Genomic DNA, 22,570 nt, shown 5'->3' on the forward strand with positions numbered 1-22,570 from the left:
CCAAGAAACCCTTTTCTGGATTTCAAGTGCCCCTTGCATACCAAGGCTTATATGGACTCAATTCATTTTAAGTATTCCAGTTTGTCATTATTAAAAAAAGACGTATGTACCAGCGAACTAGGCCAATCCTTATACCTAGTTAGGGTCTACACTATAAAGTTGCTCTTGTGACTAATGGGTTGGTTTCTGGTCAATGCAGTTTTTCTCTCTAGAAGGGAATTCTCTTAGTGAGTGAAAATGTGAATAAAGATCTAAAAACCTATAGTATTGTAGTTTCAGAGAGGCCATGTTACTGCCAGAAGGACTCACTTTCTGTTATCTGGCTTTCGTCACCTTTCAAAACTAAATTTGGCTTATAGACAATAGTCAAGTGAAGAAACCCACCATGCAACCCTGGGAAGCAGAGGTTGACCTGGAATATATGGGAAGTTCTTGATCATATTTGACTGCATAATGCGACTCTGAATCCGAAACTGAAAGATAGGGTAGGGAAGAGAAGAGGAGAGGAAAGAGAAAGAGAGAGAGGGGAGGAGAAGGGCAATGGGGGAAATGAAGCACTGCATTCATTGATAAAATGTTTCAAGGAACATTTTCTGAGATTTCAAAAATTATTTCAATAAAAACAAATAAGATTGGGAAAGCTTTCACATACCACTGTCTCTCTCCTGGATTCACACAGTGTCTGTTCCACTACTGGGGCCACACATTGTCCCTCTCTTGGGGTCACACACCATCCTGTCCTGGGGCCACACACTGTCCCCCTCTTGGGGTCACACACCATCCTGTCCTGGGGCCACACACTGTCCCTCTCTTGGGGTCACACACCATCTTGTCCTGGGGCCACACACTGTCCCTCTCTTGGGGTCACACACCACACCGTCTCTCGCCTAGGGTCTCAGGCTTTGCTCTCATGGAATTTATCAATAGAGATAACCGCTCTGAAGAACACTTTACTTAAAGAAATCTGTTTGCATTGGTTATTCCTGGTTGTCAACTTGACTCTATCTGGAATGAACTACAATACAGATTTGGAAGACTCACCTGTGCTCCTAATCTGGGGGATGGGAGATACAAGTTTCTGACCTGGATCTTGGATTGGAGAACTTGAGGCATAGTGGCTATGAATCCCAGAAGATTAGGACAGGGAGATCTCTGAATTCAAGGTCATCTGGGACAAACCAAGTCCCAGATCCAGGCATTGTGGCACACACCTTTAATCTGGACCATACCTTCTGCTGGAGGCCAACATAAGGATATTGGAAAAAGGAAGATTCATCTTCTCTTCTTCACCTGCTTGCCTTGTGGGACTGAGCACCCTGCTAGATCCTGGGACTTCCATTCCCAGCTGCTGCTGACCATTGTTGGGAGTTGGACTACAGACTATAAGTCCAACTTACAAATTCCCTTATTATATACTACCCGTAAATTCTGTGACTCTAGAAAACCTTGCCTAATATACTGTGTAAATGTATTTATCCTAGCATCTCCCATAAAGGATTTGCCAGTTTGCCATTGATGTAGGATTTGGAACTCAGCTGGGGAATATTTTGAAACAAAATCAAAAAAGGACCATCACCATGAGAACTCAAAATTTGAAAAATGGTTCTGACATTGTCTTGGTCAGGGTTTTTATTCCTGCACAAACATCATGACCAAGAAACAAGTTTGGGAGGAAAGGATTTATTCAGCTTATACTTCCACGTTGCTGTTCATCACCAAAGGAAGTCAGGACTGGAACTCAAGCAGGTCAGGAAGCAGGAGCTGATGCAGAGGCCATGGAGGGATGTTTCTTACTGGCTTGCTTCCCCTGGCTTGCTCAGCCTGCACTCTTACAGAACCCAAGAGCACCAGCCCAGGGATGGCACCACCCACAAGGGGCCCTCCCCCCTTGATCACTAATTGGGAAAATGCCCCACAGTTGGATCTCATGGAGGCACTTCCCCAACTGAAGCTCCCTTTCTCACTTAAAGCTCTGACAACTCCAGCTTGTGTCAAGTTGACACACAAACACATCACTATTAAGCCTCAACCCTTACGTTCTTTTTCATCCCCAAAATCTAAACAACTTTAAAAGTCCCACAGCCTTTACATATTAAAAGTTCAATCCCTTTAAAATATCCAATATCTTTTAAAATTCCAAGTCTTTTAAAAATTCAGTCTCTTAACTGTGGGCTCCACTAAAACACTTTCTTCCTTCAAGAGGGAAAAATATCAGGGCAGAGTCACAGTTAAAAGAAAAATCAAACTCCAACTGTCTAATGTCTGGGATACAACTCACAACCTTCTGGATTCCTCCAAGGGCTTGGGCCACTTCTTCAGCTCTGCCTTTTGTAGCACACATCTTGTCCTCTAGGCTCCAGCTGCCTGTACTCCACTGCTGCTGCTGTTCTTGGTGGTCATTCATGGTGTCTAAAAACACTGCTGTCTTCCACTGTAATTAGGCTTCACCAATACCCTCTCATAGGCTCTCTTCTTAGTATCAAGCCTCAACTCTTTGCATGACCCCTTCAGTCCCGGGCTGTCAGCTACAACTGAGGCTGGACTTTCAGCAGTGGCCTTCTATGGCCTCTCACAGTGCCAAGCCTCAGCTGCACTTCAGGGCCCCTTCATGCCTTCAAAACCAGTACCTCCTGCGTAACTCTTACACATTACCAAGTCCTGCTGCAGCACGAGATACAACCTTGGCTATTTCTGGAACAAAGCTTCTTTGTGCTCTCAGAAAACACTTCCCAGAAGATATCATCTCAATTATGTTAGTCTCTTCTTTTTTTTAATCACCACTAATTTCTTTTTTATTAGATATTTATTTACATTTCAAATGGTATCCCCTTTCTTAGCTCGTTTCACCTCTGAAAACCCTCTATCCCATCCTCCCTCCCCTTACTAACCAATCCACCTACTCTCACTTTCCTGTCCTGGCATTCTCTTACACTGGGATATTGAGCCTTCACAGGACCAATGGCCTCTCCTCTCATTGATGTCTGAGAAGTCCATCCTCTGTTACATATATAACTAGAGTCATAGGTCCCTTCATGTGTAATCTTTGGTTGATGTTTTAGTCCCTGGGAGCTCTAGGACTACTGGTTGGCTTATATTGTTGTTCCTCCTATGGGGCTACAAACCCCTTCAGCTCCTTGGGTCCTTTCTCTAACTCCTCCATTGGGGATCCTGTGCTCAGTCATTGGCTGGCTGTGAGCATCAACTTCTGTATTTTTCAGGCACTGTCGGAGCAGCAAGATGATGCAACAATATCAGGTTCCTGTCAGCGAGCACTTCTTGGCATTCGCAATAGTAGACACTATTTGGTTTGGTAACTGTATATGGGATGGATCCCCAGGTGGGGCAGTCTCTAAATGGCCTTTCCCTTAGTCTCTGTTCCACACTGTCTCTGAATCTCTCCCCATGGGTATTTTGATCCCCCTTCTAAGAAGTTCCAAAGTATCCATACTTTGGTCTTCCTTCTTCTTGAGCTTCATGTGGTCTGTGAATTGTATCTTGGGTATTCAAAGTGTTTGAGCTAATAGCCACTTATCAGTGAGTGTATATCATGTGTGTTCTTTTGTGATTAGGTTTCCTTACTCAGGATGATATTTTCTAGTTCCATCCATTTACCTAAGAATTTCATAAATTCATTGTTTTTAATAGCTGAGTAGTACTCCATTGTATAACTGTACCACATTTTCTGTATCTATTCCTCTGTTGAGGGATTTCTGGGTTCTTTCCAGCTTCTGGCTATTACAAATAAGGCTGGTATGAATCACTAATTTCTTAGCTCCAGCTAACCAGCATCAATAGTCCCAATAATGCAGAGGTTTCTCTTTAGTAGTGCTCGTATCTTATTAATCACAGCTGATTCTTCAGCCCCAGCTAACCAAAACCACAGACTCTTCACAATCTAAACAGCAACAGCCCTGATAAAAGTCTTTAATCTTCCCTCTGAAATTTCACAAGCCAGATCTCCATCTTCTGCAGTGTTCTCAACATTATCTTCCAAGCTCTTACAGAACATCCCACAGAGCTCTTAACATCCCAATGGTTCTTCTAGGTCAAAGTTCTAAAGTTCTTCCACAGTCCTCCCTAAAACATGGTCATGTTGTCACAGGAATACTTCACTATGCTGGAACCAATTTCTCTATTAGTCAGGGTTCTCTAGAGTCACAGAACTTATGGGTAGTCTCTATATGGTAAGGGAATTTGTTGATGCCTTACGGTGTGTACTCCAACTCCCAACTCCCACAATGGTCAGCAGCAGCTGGGAATGGAAGTCCAAGGATCTAGCAGTTGCTCAGTCCCATAAGGCAAGCAGGCAAAGAAGAGTAGAAAGAGTGAATCTTCCTTCTTCCAATGTCCTCATGTAGGTCTCCAGCAGAAGGTGTGGTCCAGATTAAAGGTGTGTACCACAGTGCCTGGGACTTGCTTTGTCCCAGATGACCTTGAACTCAGAAATTGCCCTGTCTTAATCTTCTGGGATTCATAGCCACTATGCCTCAAGATCTCCAAGCCAAGATCCAGGTCATAGTTCATTCCAGATATAGTCAAATGACAACCAGGAGCAGCCACTACAGACACTAACATTTGACTCTGTTGCCATAAGGAATGCATCATTCTCACTCTAAGGAGCTCCTTAATGAGAAATAAATTAACTGAATACCTGGTCATTGGGTAATTATTAACCCAAATAATAGCCCATACAATGTAATTGTATGTGTAAGAAATCATCTTTGTCCATTAATAGCATCAATAACTGTTGATGCAGATTCAAAACAAGGAGATATTAAACACAACAAAATATTTATGGAGTCAGTATTAAGATGGGAAAGTTAATACTTTTATATCTCCTCTTTCTATGGCAAAGTTGATGCTTGTGGCAGAATATGTATCTGGCACCCAACCCCCAAATACATGCCAGGCAAAGAAGATTCCTCTGAGGTTTTCTTTGAGGTTCACGTTAATGTCCAGAAGTATACTTGGTTGCAAAAAAACAAACATTCATTGGACATAAAGATCTATTTCTTCTGCATATTCTTCAGTTAACTTTTCAAATACTCAAATTATATTTCACCAAAGAATTTGAGGAGACATTCATGCATCATTCCACCTTAATTAAATTCTTTTAATGTTTTCAGCTTCAAATTCTGTATCTACATCAGTTTTTAAATTTTCTACTTTTAATTTGAATTTTATTACTATTGCTTTATGTAAACTCTAATATGTGCTTTCAATGCTAGATCTAATATGTATAATTTCATTAACCAAATTAATTTTAGTATTTTTATTATCATCAACATTTAGATAAGCTTAATTCTAAATCTTTTTAGTAATTCTACTGTATCATATATACATATCTTTAAAAAATTATAGCTTAACACAGAATAAATGGTTTCACTGTAGTATTTTCAAGCAAATGTCTTACCATAGTTGGCTCTCTTAGTTTCTGACTTAGATGATACTTGAACTACTAAAGAAACGAAACAATTTTGGCTTGTGAACCAGAAAAGCCTAGCCTACACTTATATTCCAGTGGACCCATAGCTGGCAACCTAGAATCACACCCTTAATCTCAGTTAACACACACACACACACACACACACACACACACACACACACACACAGTGTGTGTCCTTTCTAGCTTTGAGATCGACTTGAGCCAAGAGATACCCTCTAGTATCGTGTGGTTTGGAGGAAGTGTCCAAAACTTTCACAATATGGGCCAAGCTACTGTCAGAGATGGCCACAGGGGCACAACAAACTCTACTAACTCTTCACAATGTAGGGTAATCACCTGGTTCTCAAAGACCTTTATTAAGTTTGAATTATTAGTTTTGTCCTTACCGGATCACGTCTACCCAAGCTCACCAGCCTGATCAGTAAACTTTCAGGAATTATGGAATCCAAATGCTAAACACAACCATCATTAAAAATTAAACTGTAAAATATAATATTAAAAGGGAATAAATACTGAAAACGCATTGTTACCTGGTCATCTTACTGCATTTCAGTATTTACTCTCTCTTGGAATTATTTTGCCTTTTTAAATCTAAATTTGGGATTATGATGCCATGTGGCCACCTTTCTCCTTCCATCTCCATGTTCAGTGACATCACTCTGGAGTCCTGCAGTCAGATCCAGCAAAGGCACTGATTCGGGCTCCGCTCTGCTTCACAGAGACCTGCTGGTTACACATTCACCAGGCAGCAGCTCTGCCACCATCCAGCGTCTGACTGGTTCCCTTCCCGGCTACTGCATCCCTTGCCTGGACTTTGCATGTCTTCAGCTCTTGAAATATTTAGACATCTTCTCTGTTCCAAAGTTCTCAAAACTCACCCAATCCCGTTTGTTTCGGTCTTCCTGTTAAGTGTGATCATGCACATCCTACAAGTTGATATCCCTGTGGGCCTCTCGTGGTGCGTCAGATGTTAGGATCTCAGCCATGAAGGTCAGTTTGCCACTATAAATCCCAAGTGAGCACAAAAGAAAGGCATTCTCCATTTTGTTTTACTTAAGTCTATGTCCTGATTTCTCAAAGCAGAAATTTGTTATAGGCCTAGCTTGGAAAAGTTCTTTATTTCTTGCATGGTTGGCTTAAAATATCTAATCATCTAGTATTTCATGGCAGAGATAACTTAGTAATTTTTCCATTTTCTCTTGTACCTCAATGATTCAAATCAATTTTGCTTTATACAGAAAGGTGTTATCAGGCCTATCCCAGAGACAAAATCCATACATCCTATTGAGCTGAATTCTGAACATTGACGAACCATGATATTGTAGTGCAAAGTTTCACATGCAAATTTTACTTTTTTAATTTGAGTCCACAAATACAATTAAGTCATGGCACTTCAAAGAAATTTATTCCATTATAAAAGTTAATAAGGCATAAAAAACATTAGAAAGAAACATGAGTCTAAGCATACAAAGATTGGTATATCAAGCAAGGGAAAACAAGATAGATTGTCAGATTTCTGTTTATAGAAGAGTTTATTACAAGCTTTAAATATATATATATATATATGTATAATCATTCTACTATATACTGGGCTACCACGTAGCACCAATAATTGATTTCTAGGTGTATCTTATTGACATGCATTATTTAATCACTCAGTTTTCAATAGGTTAATAATATCTCTATAATACAAAAAACATTATCTATTGCAAGAATACAATCCTAATGTACAAATGAGCCCAGTCTTAATGTTCCTACCCTATTTCTCTCCCCCTCTAGATATCATACTGCTTGTAGAAACAAATGACTATAGCTCTTCTTTTGTTGCTTTCTTTTATTGAAAATAGTTTATTTTATTCAATACATTCTGATAATGGCGTTCCCTCCCTCTATTCTTACCAGTTCCTCCTCATCTTCTGCCCTTCATCTAGATCCACATCTTTTCTCTCTTAGAAACCAAATAGGCATCTAAAAATTAATAATAAAATAAATAAGTATAAGCAAATAGAATATGGCAAAACAACCAAATAAGAGCCAAAGAAAACATACAAGAAACACATATACAGAGACATACACATTCACACATTCAGAAACCCCATAAAACCCCCAAACTGGGATCAATAATATGTATTGGAAGACCTGTAAGGTGGGGGTGGGGGTACCAAACACAAATGCCTTCCTTGCCTTAATATTGTGAGACAATGAACCTACCAAGATGTTTATTTTTCTGCTGACTATCTACAGATGGGCATCCGTCCTACCCTTAGGAATGGCTTATTTCCTCGGTGAGATTTCCCTGGAGAAAACTAGTTTTTTATTTGCAAGCAGCAATCACGATAGCTTCTGAGCTAGGGGTGAGGGTGCGGATGCGTGTCTACTTGGTTCAGCTCTAAGGCCCCGTCTGATGCAGACCTGTGCAGGTCCTGTGTGAGCTGCCACTGCTCCAAACAATGACCTCACTTTGGTATTTCAGACAGGAAAAGATGATGAAAGGAGAGGAGCGTGCATGTTGAGCCTTCACGTGGGTTCCCGGCCCTTCCTTCCTTGGCCCTGTAGTATGAGAATCCACCTTTGTAACTACGTTCCCCAGGCTCCTCTTCTGACTCCCTTCATGTAATTCATTGGAAGCTGCAAAGCAAGGAGATTTCCAGAATATTCTATTGCACTTATTTCTCACCCAAATATGTAAGGAGGCCCTCCACAGAAATATCTGCATTTACTTGTTCTATGATTTTAAAATCCTGGTAGGCAATGCCTGTATTATGATCCTAGTGTGTTCTAGAAACCACAAATTTGAACAATCCCACTTGTTTCTCGCTATCTCTTGCCACTGGTATAGTAATGGCTTCCAGTTACTGCTAGTATCTAGGCTGCCTCCCTAACTCCTGCTAGGTAGCAGGGCTGTTCCAGTGTGTTTAAGCCAATGGTCTCCATTAGATTCCTTCTCTTTCAGCATTTCAGAATTAGTTTTGTTTTCCTGACTGAACCAGGCCTCCTAAGGAAAGGAAGACAGGATAGGCAAGAAAGAAGGAGTCATTTGTTTTGCATCCTATGTAATCAGGGTTCCTGCTGTTTTGTGCACAGAAAACAGGAAGGGAATTGGAACAAAGTGAGTATCTGGGTGTAAGTTGCCTTCTTAGCACGATGTTCAGAGACGGCTTTTTATTGAAAACCATGCTGTTTTTGAAAGGTCGGAACTGACTTTTAAGCTTTTCTGTTGGAAAATGCTTCCTGCTCAGCAGACTTGAGACTACACCAAGAAATAATTCGAGAAGGCTCGAGGGGCCTAAAAATATATTACATATATTGTAAATACTGGGTAACTACAACCAAGAGACTGTCACGGGCATACCAAGCTTAGCTGGAAGTAGTTATTACCTTTCAGAAAGCTAACTGACCTTGTTTCTTAAGGATTTCTTTTCTTTAGCTATACCCTCGTAGGAGTTGTTATACCTAGTGGAAAAACATTTTTGGATCAAATATGCTCAATAAGGGCACCTGTTATTTTGGGGATGTTTTGTGGCACTTAGGGTCTCTGTGTCCGGAACGGTTATTTGGTAACATTTTGTTCTTCATCCTCCATGCCTGTGACGTACCATCACCTTTATGCTTTATGGAGATTCCATCTGCAGTTTAAAATACAAAAGTTCTTGGGTGGATAAGACAATAGGAATCAATCCCCAGGGAATTATCCTATACTTTGTCACTCCCAAATTACATGCTGGAGAGACAGTCATGTTTATCCAACTGTTCTCTCAGCCTACATCTATATCTCAGTGTGACTCTGATTTACTCTTTAAGCTCACTATACATCTCTCAGCGTCATGCTATCCCTATCAGGATCCTTTCCATTCCTGCCAATGCACACACTGTATGCCATGTTTTCCCGCTGGGCCGATGGGGACAATAACCTGTCTCATGTTTCCTTATGCTAAGTCTCTGATCCTTTCTTACCTGGATCACCATACTCATTTTGTCACTGTTTGGGCTCCCCCCTCTTTATTTTCTTCTTCATCTATTCCACCTATGCTGCTAGGATAAATTTTGTAGATCTAATAGACATTACTTTGTTTCTTAAAATTTCAGCAAGCCAGCCCTGGTGACAAATGCTTGTCACTCCAGCACTCACAAGGCTGAGGCAGGAGAATTATTACCAAATTCCAAGCCAGGATAGGTTTCATATTGAGTTCCAAGCCAGCCTTAGGTAACATCTCAATAAAAAATTCTAAAACCAAAACAAACCAAAACTATCTCTTAGTAGGTCTATACACAGCCTTCATGATGCAGCCTGAATGTTGAGATGCATGAGAGATAGATTAGCTGTTGCTTCTAGCTTTTCAGATCATAGTTTCCATGCATACTTCTGCTGTGAACCCTCTTAGTCTTAGTCTTCTTTTTCTCTATTATTTCACTTGCTTAACTCTATTTGGCATCTAACTTTCAAAACTACTTGGCCCTCAAATATCTTACAACCTCCTCATAAAGATATTCCTTCTCTGGCAGAAGCTGTTTCTGAGTCTACCATGCAGTCAGGTCTCTTTCCTAATTTCTGTTCTCAATTATCACAGCACCAGTGCATACCTTCATCATCATATCACAGCACCATCGGACCTAGGCCGATGCACTGTCTGCCTCTGGAAGACTCCCTGCAGGCCAAGAAGAGACCTAGGTTCACCACACTCAAGGCCAGGCCATGCACCTTGTCACACAGCACAGACTCAGTAACTAGAAGGGATAAGCCTGTTCTAAAACTTTAAAGAAACATGCGGTGCTCCAACGTCAACTTCAAAAGGAAAGAACAAATTTTTCACTCTTTTAGCTCTATTGCTTGTTCCTTGTTCATAAAATTAGATTCAAGCTGTACACACCTGTTACTTAAGTCTTTCTTGGCCATCACTGTAAGTCATTTTAAAAATTAATTTTGATGCATAGATATCCCAAAGCACTCAACAGTGGTTGAGGACTCTGGATAGCCATAGCAGTTTCTCAAATGTAGCTTTTACTGAGTGTATGGGGTGCAGAATCTATTTTTAGGTAAACATAACATATAGTTACCATGTACTTCTATTGTCCCAATCACAATGTAAACAGCTCTAGAACAAAGTGCTACCCTTTCCCAGGCTAGCATCTTCCTTGTAATATGATTACAGTTGAACAACAACAACAGCTTTTATTAGGGTCATGTAGGTCACTGTATGCTCAGAGTAACAGGATAAATAGTGCAATTCTACAGCTTTCACTGAAAGAAAAATCTTGTCAGATTTGCCTCATTGAAAAAATGAACCCATGTCATAATTTGGTTCACATATCTCTTTTCAACCTCTGTGTACAGAAGGAAAATAGTGAGTTATTAGCAAAGCATTTCCTACTACTAGATTATGGAGCTTAATTGCCAGAGGCGCTGGAAGTGTTTGGTAGCTTAAAGCTGAGTAATGCATCTCAGTGATGCATGTATTTTAGCACATAGTTTTGCCCATATTAAGCTAAACCTCCTAGACCTACTCACTTAGTAATGAGAGGTCTGTTTGCACAGGATTACTCTGCTTTTTGACTTAAGTTAAATGATTCTTGAAATTATTTTAGAGACAACGTGGTTTGGAATTCAGCAGAAGTCCAATCATTTGGGGGGCGGGGGCAGCCATAAAATGTGACTCTCGACAATCGTTAAATCCACTAGAAAGCCCACAAATGCAACAAATGCAACTACGGCATTAAAAGACTGATTTCCTAGAAGTGTCACTAGTTTGTTTATGTGTTTGATGTCGTGCTGACGTGTCAGGAACTCGTGCTTAAAAGCTCTAATGGCGCAGTGCTGCACAGGAGGAAGGACAGGAGACCATTGTTTCTATTTCATACTCTTTATTGCCAAGAGTTCAAAATGGTCAACATAAAAAAAAAGAACATCTTGATAATAAATACTGCTCTTGGGGCTGTAATAAATAAAAAGTTTATTAACAAGGAATGCACTTTTCCAGCCACAAGTGTATTCAAAAATAACCAAAAAAAAAAAAAATTATGTATGGCCATAGTTCACAGTTAAGCAGCCAAAAGCTGCTCTGATTGTAGCCTTTAAACAGCAAGGGAGCGTCCTCCCTTCTCCCTCCCCTTCAGGAAGTATATTCACAGTTCCAAGTCTTCCAACTGAAAAACCGCTCTCAACAGAGAGAACTTCAGAGTCAATGCATCTTTCTGCAAAGCTGTCCAATAAACCTTTTAAAGACAGGTATATCTCAGGGAAAACTGCACTCAGTTCCATATTTAAGATTGTCCAAAGTCAACTGTACACCTTAGGCTGGTCTGACTCCAGCAGTCCAGCAGGCCACAGAGGAATTGTATTCGTACCACCACCTGTCCAGTTTCTCTAACATGCTCTGTATCCCTCCGCTGGCTTCCCTGTTGATCTCACAGTGGAAAAGAGTCCCATGAGGTCCGCTCACAATAAAAAAAAAAAAAAAGAAAGAAAAAAAGGTTTTCAGTTACATCTCTGTAAGAGCATGTTCAGGGCATATTCCATTCGATTTTTTAATTCTAACGAACAACCAGACATCAACAGAGTCGTCAGTCTGAAAGTTGTAGATATCCTGTCCTCGTTGATGTATGTGAGAAGGTATTCTTCATTCTGGTTACAGATGATTATTTTTGTGTGATCGTGGTAGAAATTCACCTTTAAAAAAAATTAAACATAGACATTAGCACTTGCTAAACAAGAAGTAATAAAGGTTTTGCCAAAAAAAAAAAAAAAAAAAAGTAAAAGATAGGAAAAGATTTCGGGACCTAAACATGTAGGTCCATAGAAGGCTCAGTTACCTGAAATGTGCCATCGTTGAAGAGCATCATTAAGGCTTTATCCGACTTTAACCACTGTAGGAGGTAGAGCCGAGGTCTTCGAATGTCAGTGACACTAGGAAGATCGCCACCCTGGAAGAAATCAGGGGAGAGGGTTAATGCCTCTGAAACTGTACGCTGTGGACATTGCACAGTGCCTCTCAAACTTGAGCCTCAGAATGGCCTCAAAACTCCTGGCTGTGCCTCAAAGAGATTCTGACTCTGCACTACATCTAAGATAAGGCACGGGAATCTAAACTAAACAAACTTCAAAGGGAGCAGAGGTTACTGGATCTAGACTGCTTCGCATATCTCCGCTCTAAAGACATGGTACTCACATCCATGAGGTTCTCCTCCATGTAATGAGAAAAGTATTTCAGCACCGTCACTTGACTAATAAACTGTTCAGGGGCATCTGTTGCTTGGAAAACGGAGCATTGGCCAAGTTCCGCATAATAGTGAACTGTTCTAAAAATCAGGAAGGAGAGAGAAAAGAAAGATTAGCAGCAATTCATCACTGTTTCCAGATCTCGTTAGCACAACAGCGGGAGAACTGGCAGATTGTGTTCATCAGACACACTTACTTTTTGTCTGGAAGGAGGCTCATGTGGGCGCCGTTGTTGAAAAGGACTCCAACAGTGTGGTCTGAGAGCTGGTACCCAAAGCCATATTTGTTGGAGTAGTCGACCCATTTGGTGACCCACTGAAAGGACGTGCTCAGCTGCTCTTTGGGGATACAGTCAGCTTCAGGCATGTTTTCCAGACATCCTCGGAGGACCCTTGCCACTGTGTCTGCAACACTTCCCATGGTGCTATCTTCAAGGCCTGCAAAGTCAAAGAAACGGAAATGACAACATTGTTTACGACTAAACCCCCGGGATCAGGAAATGCTGTTTCCCTTCACTAATTGGAAAGGCAGAGAAATAAAAATCAGGGCTACTGGATGTCTTTTCCCTAATTCTATAATTTAACTTCTGTGTGAAACTGACTTGGGCTACTCAGCACTCTTACAGTTTATTTAAAATCTGGTTCCGAGCACTTACACTCACTGCTGCTGCTGCAGCTGCCCAGTGTCCCTCTAACAATCATCCGGATTGCATCCCCGATCTGCTGTTTGTTTTCCACTGAGGATGTTCCAGATCTGGCAATGGTAGTGGGAGGCGGCTGGAGCTCCTTGAGAGAGAAAGAGAGAGAAGCCATTCTGTGAGTGAGTCAAGGGGCTAGGTCTACTTACATTTCAAGTTTTAGGTTAATGTAAGATCATGATAATGACTGGAAAAGCTTATCAAAGGGCAATGGATAGAAGCCAGAGAAATCTGCCTGCTGCAGACTCCTGACTGGAAGCATCACCTCAGCCCGGATAATCATCAAAATGCTAGTTATCCAAGAATGGAAATGACCTTTTAATGATGTGCTTCCCCAACATACCTCGTCTGTTCTGTGTTTGCTAGGCTGCTGGGTTATCGACGTTTTCTTCAAATCATGCCGAAGCTTGTAAATGTCTTCATCTTCCTTAGACACTTTATCTGTAAATCAAGGGAAAGAAGTGCACGTGTTAATTTATCTCAGCGAGGGCGGAACAGAGTTAGCACCAAGTCATCACTGGCTTTCTTTGCGACTATGCAGGTGTTCGGGTAAACCAAAGCTATCAATCAATTCTAGTTGTATATTTACACTGCTATTAGTGTCGAAGGTCAGGAGTATACAAATAGGATGGTGAAATTACACTAAGTCTCAACGGAAGTCATCAAACTCAAGGGAAATCTTGGATATTGAAAACTTACTGTGCGTGTCGTTATATCTTGCTTTGTCTTTTTTGCCACCAAAAAGAGCAGCAGCGGCTTTCTTAAAGAAATTCTTAGCCGGGCTTGACAAGTGGAAGTCTGGAACCGTGTGGCAGCAGCTAGAAGAGAGTCTGTCCGGAGTGAAGCCCTGTGGAACCGGAAGAGACCATCAGAAACCTCTCCAGCGATCGATTGGGGCAACAATACGCAGCAATGTTAAAGAAAGGTCAAAGAGCACTGACCTGCAGAAAGAAATCATGACGAATGATGTCATCCAAACTGGGGCGGTCCTCTGGGTTTTTGGACAGCATGCTAGCAATCAAGTGCTTAGCAGGGGCCAGCAGCGAAGAGGGCATTGTGTATCTTGCCTCCCTTATGCACCTGTACGTTTCTTTCAGATTCGTGGTTTCGAATGGAGGCCGTCCTAACAGCATTGTATACCTGGGTACACAGAAGCACGACTTCAGAAATGGTCAAGAAGGAGCGGAACTCTTTGAGCATTACGACTGAGTCAACTCTGGTTTTCTCGGGCATTCTGGCGCATTTACTTACATTACACAGCCTAAGGCCCAGATGTCTGATTCACAGCCATGTCCTTGTTTGTTGAGGACTTCAGGGGAGAGATAATTTGGGGTTCCACATATTGTTCTGAGAAGACAGAATATAGCAAGATCTCATTAGGGACTATGACTTTAATTAAACTTCTCTGGGGACGACTCAATGGGAAATAAAGCTCGAAAAAAAATTTTTTTGCTCAATTTCTACTTGTCTACTTTTTAGTGTTTTTATTTGAACAAGCTTCTTTTGGTAATTTTTTTTAAATGTGAATACAATTTTCTCAGCTCATATGACCAACTATTTTTAACCAAATGAGACCAGATTTTGTGTGTGTGTGTATTTACTTGATATATATCAAGTAAAATTAAACATTTATTTTATTGATTGCCTTAATAATCATTTTAGAGGTGTAAGTTATCTTACTCAGAGTGAATATTAGTGGATATTTGTTTCCTTTTAGTAATACTGCTGAGGTTTGCAGATTGCAGGGTGAGCTAACTTTCTATGAACTAATAATAGAGGTTATTTGGTCTTCCCAAAACCCAGGGAGGGCATAACTCTCACCTCCTTCTGTGTTCAAGGGGTTCCAGTCTGGCGGCCAAACCAAAGTCTCCAACCTTCAGTTCCATGGCTTCATTAATAAAAAAGTTCCCTAGAAGATAAACAAAAAGAAACATGAACTCCCTTGGAAAGGTTCACATTTGGAAGGCTCATCCTCCACTGAAGGCACCCATTCAAAAAGCTAGATTCCAATTGGGAACACTGAAAAGGGGGGCAGGGAGGGACCGGAGGGACCCTCCCACTCTCCAGCCCCTCCCCTCCCCCCACCGCTGCAGCAGAAGGCTTACCTAGCTTGAGATCCCTGTGCAAGATTTCTTGTTCATGAAGATATTTGAGTCCCGACACAATCTGCCTGAGGTAGTATCGGACTTCTGGCTCTGTCAACACCTTTCTTGCTTTCAAGATATGAGCCATGGACTAGAAAAAGAAAGGAGAATGTGTCAAATAAAGTTACCTAGATCAGGCTTCCCTTTGCTGGATTGGTGATGCAGCCTCATATGATGAGAGAATAATTCACTGTCACGGCTAACACCGCTGATAAAATGTAATCCAACACCAGTCCAGCTTCTGTTAGCGAGCGCGCTGACCCAGGAGTTAACACTTACCCTTCTACTGCAGTATTCCAAGAGAATGTAAATGTTTTCTTTGTCTTCAAAGTAGTGGTAAAACTGCACCACATGTTTGTGGTGCAGGATTCTGTGAAGCTCTATTTCTTTGTCAATCTAAGAAAAAAAAAGAAGCAAGATAAGGCTTATTAGCCTCTCATCGTGTCTGGAAAGGCAGTGCTTACACACGCAGAAGACATTTTTTTTTCTAACAGGGTAGGGCCATCCCTGCACACAAAGAAAATACTTTACTCAACAGTCATACGCACCTTTTCCCTTTGATGAGGTTTAGCTACTCTGCTGTGAGGAATAATTTTTGCAGCATAGACTTTGTTGTTTGTCAGATCTGTCATTTCGTAACACTTTGCAAATCCACCCTGAGAGGAAACAAAGCCGAGATGGAATTGAGCATGACAAAAAAAAAAAAAAAAAAAAAAAAAAAAAAAAAAAAAAAAAAAGGGCAAACGTTTAAAATAAATGAATACATAAATGGGGGCGGGAAGCAAAATTTGAGGAACAGAGGGTGGGCAGAGCGATACAATCTGCTTTGTAAAATGGTTTTTCAGGAAGGGAAACACATTCCTGGAAACCAGTAGTTGTTCTCATTTCCCCTTTACAAAGAACTCTAAGAGAAGGGAGTGGAAGGGGAAAGGGAAGAAAATGCCCTCTGAAGAAATTTGACAGGCTAGCTAGCTCCCCGGGGATCAGGTAGTGAGAGCCCGGGGCAAGGTAGAATGTCTTCAGTCCTCCTTCAGAGACTCGGGAGAAAAACAGGCTGAGGATGCAAAGCCGATCCTCAGCGCTGTCGGTGCACAGAAGCCCGGGAGGGCAGGAGAGGGACCCAGGTCGCTCGGGGAACCAGACAGCTGAAGGAGGGAGAAGAGCGGGCGCCGGATCCCTGCTCGCCCAGCTTGCCCGGGCAGCTCGCGCTCCCGCCCCGCATCCCTACGTCCGCCAGCTCCTCACCTTGCCCAGCACTTTGCCCCGGCAGTAGCGCTTCCCCGTCGTGGGGTCGACAATAATCCGCGAGATCTCGGGTCCCGAGTGGGAATGATGGTGATGGTGGTGCGGGGCCGCCGGGGTCACCTGGGCCTGGGACTGCCCATCTTCCGAAGGCTGCTGCGGTCGCTTCTTCTTTGAGTCCCCACCGCAAGCTTTGCCCAGAGCCTGTTCGCACATCTTGCTGCCGGCGGCCGGCTGGTAGGTGATAGTCCGCAGGAGCTCCATGGCTGTCTCACCACCCGACACTGCCTACTGCCACCTCCGAGGCGCGGACACGCGTCCGGTCTAGCCCTGTCCCTCGAGCCCCAGTCCCTCTCCCTGCTCTCTAGTCTGACGTCCCGCTCCACTTGTGCGAGCGAGAGCGAGCAGCGAAGCTTTAAATACGCGCCGGCTGGGAGAGGCGGGCCTCGTGACGTCACGGGGAGCGCTCCACCCACCCGCCCTGGAGTGCGAGCCGCCGATAGGCGCGGGGTGGCCGCGTGGCTGTCAAGGGCTTCGACCTGGCCTGGAGGCGGCGGTACGCAAAGCGCCCCCGGTTCGTCGCGTGCTCTGACTTTGGACCTGGAAAACAGAAACCCAAGGGCGGACGCCCCGTCTGAGTCCTGGCCCGGCGGGGATGCGGGGTAGCAGCCCGGGGAGCCGCAGGGTTGGCACCGCCCTCCTGACCGCTGTGCAACCCCACACCCTGCCTTGTCATCCAGCTAGCCACACGGGGACCCGGAGCGCTTGGGGATCTTCGCCGCCACCGCGGGCTCCTTTACTCCAGTCTAGGACCCCGTGGTCCGCGAGACTCGGTGGCTGGCCCGGTGGAACCCGGCACCAGGCAAAGTCAGAACAGTTACGGAACAAGGCGCAATCCGAGTCGCAGATCCGGGTGACCTGCTGTGGCGTGGGAGTATCTGAGCTCCCTGCAGCCTCTTCCCATCGCCTGATAAGTGACCCCTGTCAGAGGCCAGGTTCTTAACCTTGGAGAGTAGAGAGAGCTTGTCGGCCAGAGAAGGTTTGGTATGCAACAAGTGTAAGCAAGATCGCCATCCTGTGGAATTTTTCAGAAGAACGATTAACGGTCTGAGTTCGTTAATCAATCTGAGTGGGCCGAGGTTCGTTAGCAGCAATATGGGCTTCGACAGTAACGCTAAAAGTGTTCTGTTGCTAATTATGATTTTACAATTGAAGTCATCTATGACTTCTTGTTCCAACCAGGTGATTCAGATTGCGTGGATCTAATGTCACTAAGCGATGTCACCGCGCTGGTACACAGAGTCAATCCAAGGCCCCAGGCAGCTGAGCTGGAGTGACTGTCAAACAAGCTTGATTTTTCTTTCCTTCCTTCCTTCCTTCCTTCCTTCCTTCCTTCCTTCCTTCCTTCCTTCCTTCCTTCCTTCCTTCCTTCCTTCCTCTCTTCTCTCCCTCCCTCCCTCCCTCCCTCCCCCTCTCTTTCTTTCTTTCTTTCTTTCTTTCTTTCTTTCTTTCTTTCTTTCTTTCTTTCTTTCTTTCTTTCTTTCTTTCTTTCTTCCTTCCTTCCTTCCTTCCTTCCTTCCTTCCTTTCTTTCTTTCTTTCTTTCTTTCTTTCTTTCTTTCTTTCTTTCTTTCTTTCTTTCTTTCTTTCATCTTCTTAGTTTTTCGAGACAGGGTTTCTCTGTATAGCCCTGTCTGTCCTGGAGCTCACTCTGTAGACCAGGCTGGCCTTGAACTCAGAAATCCGCCTGCCTCTACCTCCCAAGTGCTGGGATTAAAGGCGTGCGCCACTACCGCCCGGCTTACTGTTCATTTCTAACAACTCAGAGGCTTACCCTTCTTGTTCCAATGGCAATGGCGCCAGCGCTTACAGCGTACTGTGCTGTGCTGTATTAAACACTGGTAGCTAATTTGAAATGTCTATATCATCTTAATACGACCCCGAATGAGAAATACTGCCGTATTAGGGGAGGGAAAATAATTTTCCTTCTACCCTTTAAAATTATCGCTGTGGTTCCTCCAACAGGGCAGATTAACTGCAGAAACACAAGTTTATCCATTCACAGCAAAATGAGTACCCTCCAACGTGGCTAAGAATTGAGGTTTGAATGCTATCGGAACCAAAAAAAGAGTGTGGGAAAAGACAGAAAACAAAGGCAATCTGGAACAAGGGGGTAAATAGGGAAGAGTTTGTTAATGTTTTTCACTGATAAGATTGTTACTTAAAATCATTCTTTTTGTCTGGTTTGGGAGATTTTCTTGGGTCTTGAGACCTTCTTTTATTTCTTTTATTAAATGTTATTATTTTTCCTTACAAAAGATCAGTATGACACTTTCAGGGTTTCTGTGTTTACCTACCTTTTTAATTTAGTTCAAAATTTTCCTGACTCCACGCTAGATTGAGGGTGAGATATTCTAGTTTCCTGTGGACACATTTTGAGGTGACATAGTCTTTATCTTTCCCCATCCTATAGGTGATGAAACTGAGTCCTAGGCAATTGAGGCAACTATTATCAATACATTTTTCATAGAATCAAGTTTTGTGAACCCCATGTCGGTCCCGTTGTCTCAGTTAACACAGTATGTAAGCAGTTGCTTTACATTGGAGTTCTGTCTTCCAAAAAAAATATACAGGCCTTTGAGAAAGTACCGATGCTCAGTCCTTGCCCACTGGGAAGGACTGACACCTAGAATTTCAAATTAATAAGAGTCCATGGGTTTCCCCCAGATCACTATCAAACAAAGGAAAATCTGGTGTTAATAGTTAAAAAGGCATTCACCTCAGCTACTCCCAACACTATGCAGGGAAGCTTCCTCAGCATTGCAGAGTAGACCAGGCAAGACACTCCCCCGTTCAGGGCTTTAGCTCACTGCAAGCCCAGGCGTGTTCTTCACAAAGGACAGGAGACTTTAACCCAAGGTAATCCCAGGTTTGAATAAGAGGGGGGGGGGGGGGGCTGGCAGTGGAGAAGCAGAATTACACACCGCCACTGCTTTATTTATACACTTGGCTATAGCCTTTGCTCCCCTGCCTGTGTGAAGCCACTGGATGGGCCTGCTGGGTGGAGAAGACCATCTTACTTTCCCAGAGAGAGTTTTGCTCTAATTGTGTGTGTGTGTGTGTGTGTGTGTGTTACAATTAAAAGACTGAAAGAACAAACTGTTAAGACATTTTTTTTTAATTTCAATGTTGTGTCATACACTATTACATATTTTTCTGGGGCTACTATAGTATTTACTAGACTGAAATTCAGTTCTACTAAAAATATACAGGCGTTTAATAAAATAACCAACGCTGAGTCCTTGCCAATTGGAAAAGAATGATTTTCTTTATGGTAGTGCCATCATGTGGACAGAATTGAAACTGCAGCCTATATAACAACAAAGCTACTTTCCACTGGTAATAAATCTCAAAGTATTTCTCTGTAAATCTATGCTCTGAACGGAGATTTTAGTGCCAAACCCCCAATGAGGCTTTTGGTGAGAAGCTTACAAACTAACTTCTATCATCTTTCAAGAGATCAAAAATAGCAAAATCACCTTTAAGCAAGAAGGAAGAGAGAATCACCTTCCTTTTGCAGATGTTGGGCCTTACAATGAGTTTTGTAGCAAATAAACTGCTAGGTTAATTAGGCAATTTTACCAACTGGACAGAATAATGCAAAGAATGGCAGATCTCATCTAGAGAGAACTTTTGTGTGTGGAAAGATAAGCTACATTAGTGAGGAATAAGACTTTAGTACATGTTACAAGAGATTAGAATCAACAAAAGAACTGCATTTCATCGTGCCATGAGATTCCTATGTCAAGGAAGCCTGATTAGAAGATGCAGTGGGAGAAGGGATCCCAATAGAACTAACCATTCCTTTTAGAAACCAAACAGAAAGAGTCGTGGTGGTACAGGAAGGAGTTTATTCATTGTAGCCTTACTGGGGAGAACCAGGGATTCAAATGGCCTTTGTCCTGCCTCCGAGGCTCTAACAAGTGCTTCGGCGTTACACTTGTTAAGGAGAGAAGCAGACGTGTGCATCATCAGATAGTCTTGATCAGAGATCTGGTTGATTAGTAGAAGCTCAGTAGACCTGCGAGGGAATAAGAAAGATGCTGTTCCTCGGTGGCTTCAGGTTTTTTCCCCAAGAGGATCGTCCATCCACAGGGACTTCTTTAGGTTTAGGACAAATGCTAGTGAACTTCCAAGTGCCAGTTTGGTAATCTGGGGGAGGACACTGCAGCTGGCAGTTGACAATCTTAGTGAATACTGCATCCATTCCTGTAAATGGTGAATGTTTCTTGCATGAATCAGTGTCAACATCCATCACTGAATAAGAATCTAATTCAAAAGTTAAAGTAGTAAAGGAGTTGGGAGAAGGCAGAAACACCCACCAAGCTTCTTACTGTTCCCAGTTCCCTCTGTATCTGAGACAGAAAGGAAGAGCCAGCATTTCACACGCAACAAAGCTTTTAACTTCCAGTGTACTAGAGCTACCAATATACCACAGTCTGGATATTTTAACTATTTTTCTTCTGTTTCTGGCACTGATAATCCAAAGTCAAAGTTGTTGGCTATTGGTCTCTTCAGTTACCTCTCCATTTAACTTGCAATGACCACTTTTCCCAGTGTTTCCTACCTGGTGACTCTCCACTGCACACACTCCTGTTCTAATCCTATTCAATTTTACAAAGACAGAAGCTGTATTATGACCAACTCACCCTATCACTCAACCTTAATTATCTCTAAAGTCCCTACTGCCAAGTATTGAATTCTGTGGTACTAGGGATTAGAGATCTTACACATTTGGGTGGGTTTTCTAGAAGACAGCTTTTTCTTGTACCTGTAAGTGAATTCTCGGTTTAGGTCTGCATCTGTGAGGGACTGTGGAGAATGAGGTCATTGGTGTTGGAAGACCCATCTTAACTGTGGGCAGAATCATCCTGTGGGCTGGGGTTCTGGACAAAGAATGTGCTCTGAGCACTAACTTTCCTCTCTACGCCCGACTGCAACGCCCGACTGCAGACCGTATGACCAGTTCGTTCAAGCTGCCCCAGCCACATCTTTCTGCCATGAGGGACAGTACCCCTGAAGTTCGAGTCAAAATGAACCACTCTGTTCCTTGACTGGCTTTGGTTAGATATTTTGTCACAGCAGCCAAACAACTAATACAAATCACATTTTAAAAAAAAAAATCTACAAATGGGGCTGGAGAGATGGCTCAGCCGTGGTTAAGAGCATTGACTGCTCTTCCAGAGGACTTGATTTCAATTCCCAACAACCACATGGTGGCTCACAACCATCTGTAATGGGATGTGTTGCCCACTTCTGGCACCAGGTGTATGTGCAGAGAGAATACACTTATACATAGAATAAATCTTTTTTTTTTAAAAAAAAAAAATCTACAAATGTAGCCGGGCAGTGGTGGTGCACGCCTTTAATCCCAACACTTGGGAGGCAGAGGCAGGGAGATTTCTGAGTTCAAGGCCAGCCTGGTCTACTGAGTGAGTTCCAGAACAGCCAGGGCTACACAGAGAAACCCTGTCTTGAAAAAGCAAAAAACAAACAAACAAAAAAACCAACCAAACAAACAAAAACCGCCCTACAAATGTAATAAAGACTCACAAAAGAACAAAACAGTAAACAGTATTAATGGAAGCTCTGGTCAGTAGCTTTTTACCACAAGGGGGAGGAAGACTTAAACAGCATGAAGAGGGCAATGTATCAGAAGATTGTTAACTAGGACTGAGTTAAGAACTTTGGTCATGTGACTCAGGTGTAGGCCACACCAGTCAAGAAGAGGTGAGTTAACTTCCTGCCAGTCAAACCACCCCACTTCCTA

General features: G+C 42.7%; 1 protein-coding gene across 1 annotated transcript; it reads right to left on the bottom strand.

Annotated features, from left to right (window-relative positions):
- Nucleotides 1-11,377: 11,377 nt before the first annotated feature.
- Plk2 (polo like kinase 2) lies at nt 11,378-17,117 on the bottom strand. The gene is made up of 14 exons (XM_052159907.1): nt 16,746-17,117; nt 16,049-16,156; nt 15,780-15,896; nt 15,462-15,591; nt 15,178-15,265; nt 14,608-14,703; nt 14,298-14,496; nt 14,056-14,203; nt 13,700-13,797; nt 13,315-13,444; nt 12,856-13,096; nt 12,610-12,739; nt 12,254-12,364; nt 11,378-12,110 (listed from the first exon to the last, which is right to left on the bottom strand). The coding sequence occupies exons 1-14, from the start codon at nt 17,004-17,006 to the stop codon at nt 11,919-11,921; spliced, it is 2,049 nt and encodes a 682-aa protein (XP_052015867.1). The 5' UTR covers nt 17,007-17,117; the 3' UTR covers nt 11,378-11,918.
- Nucleotides 17,118-22,570: the final 5,453 nt, after the last annotated feature.

The sequence above is a fragment of the Apodemus sylvaticus genome, chromosome 16, assembly GCF_947179515.1.
Source record: "Apodemus sylvaticus chromosome 16, mApoSyl1.1, whole genome shotgun sequence".
Taxonomy (NCBI): domain Eukaryota; kingdom Metazoa; phylum Chordata; class Mammalia; order Rodentia; family Muridae; genus Apodemus; species Apodemus sylvaticus.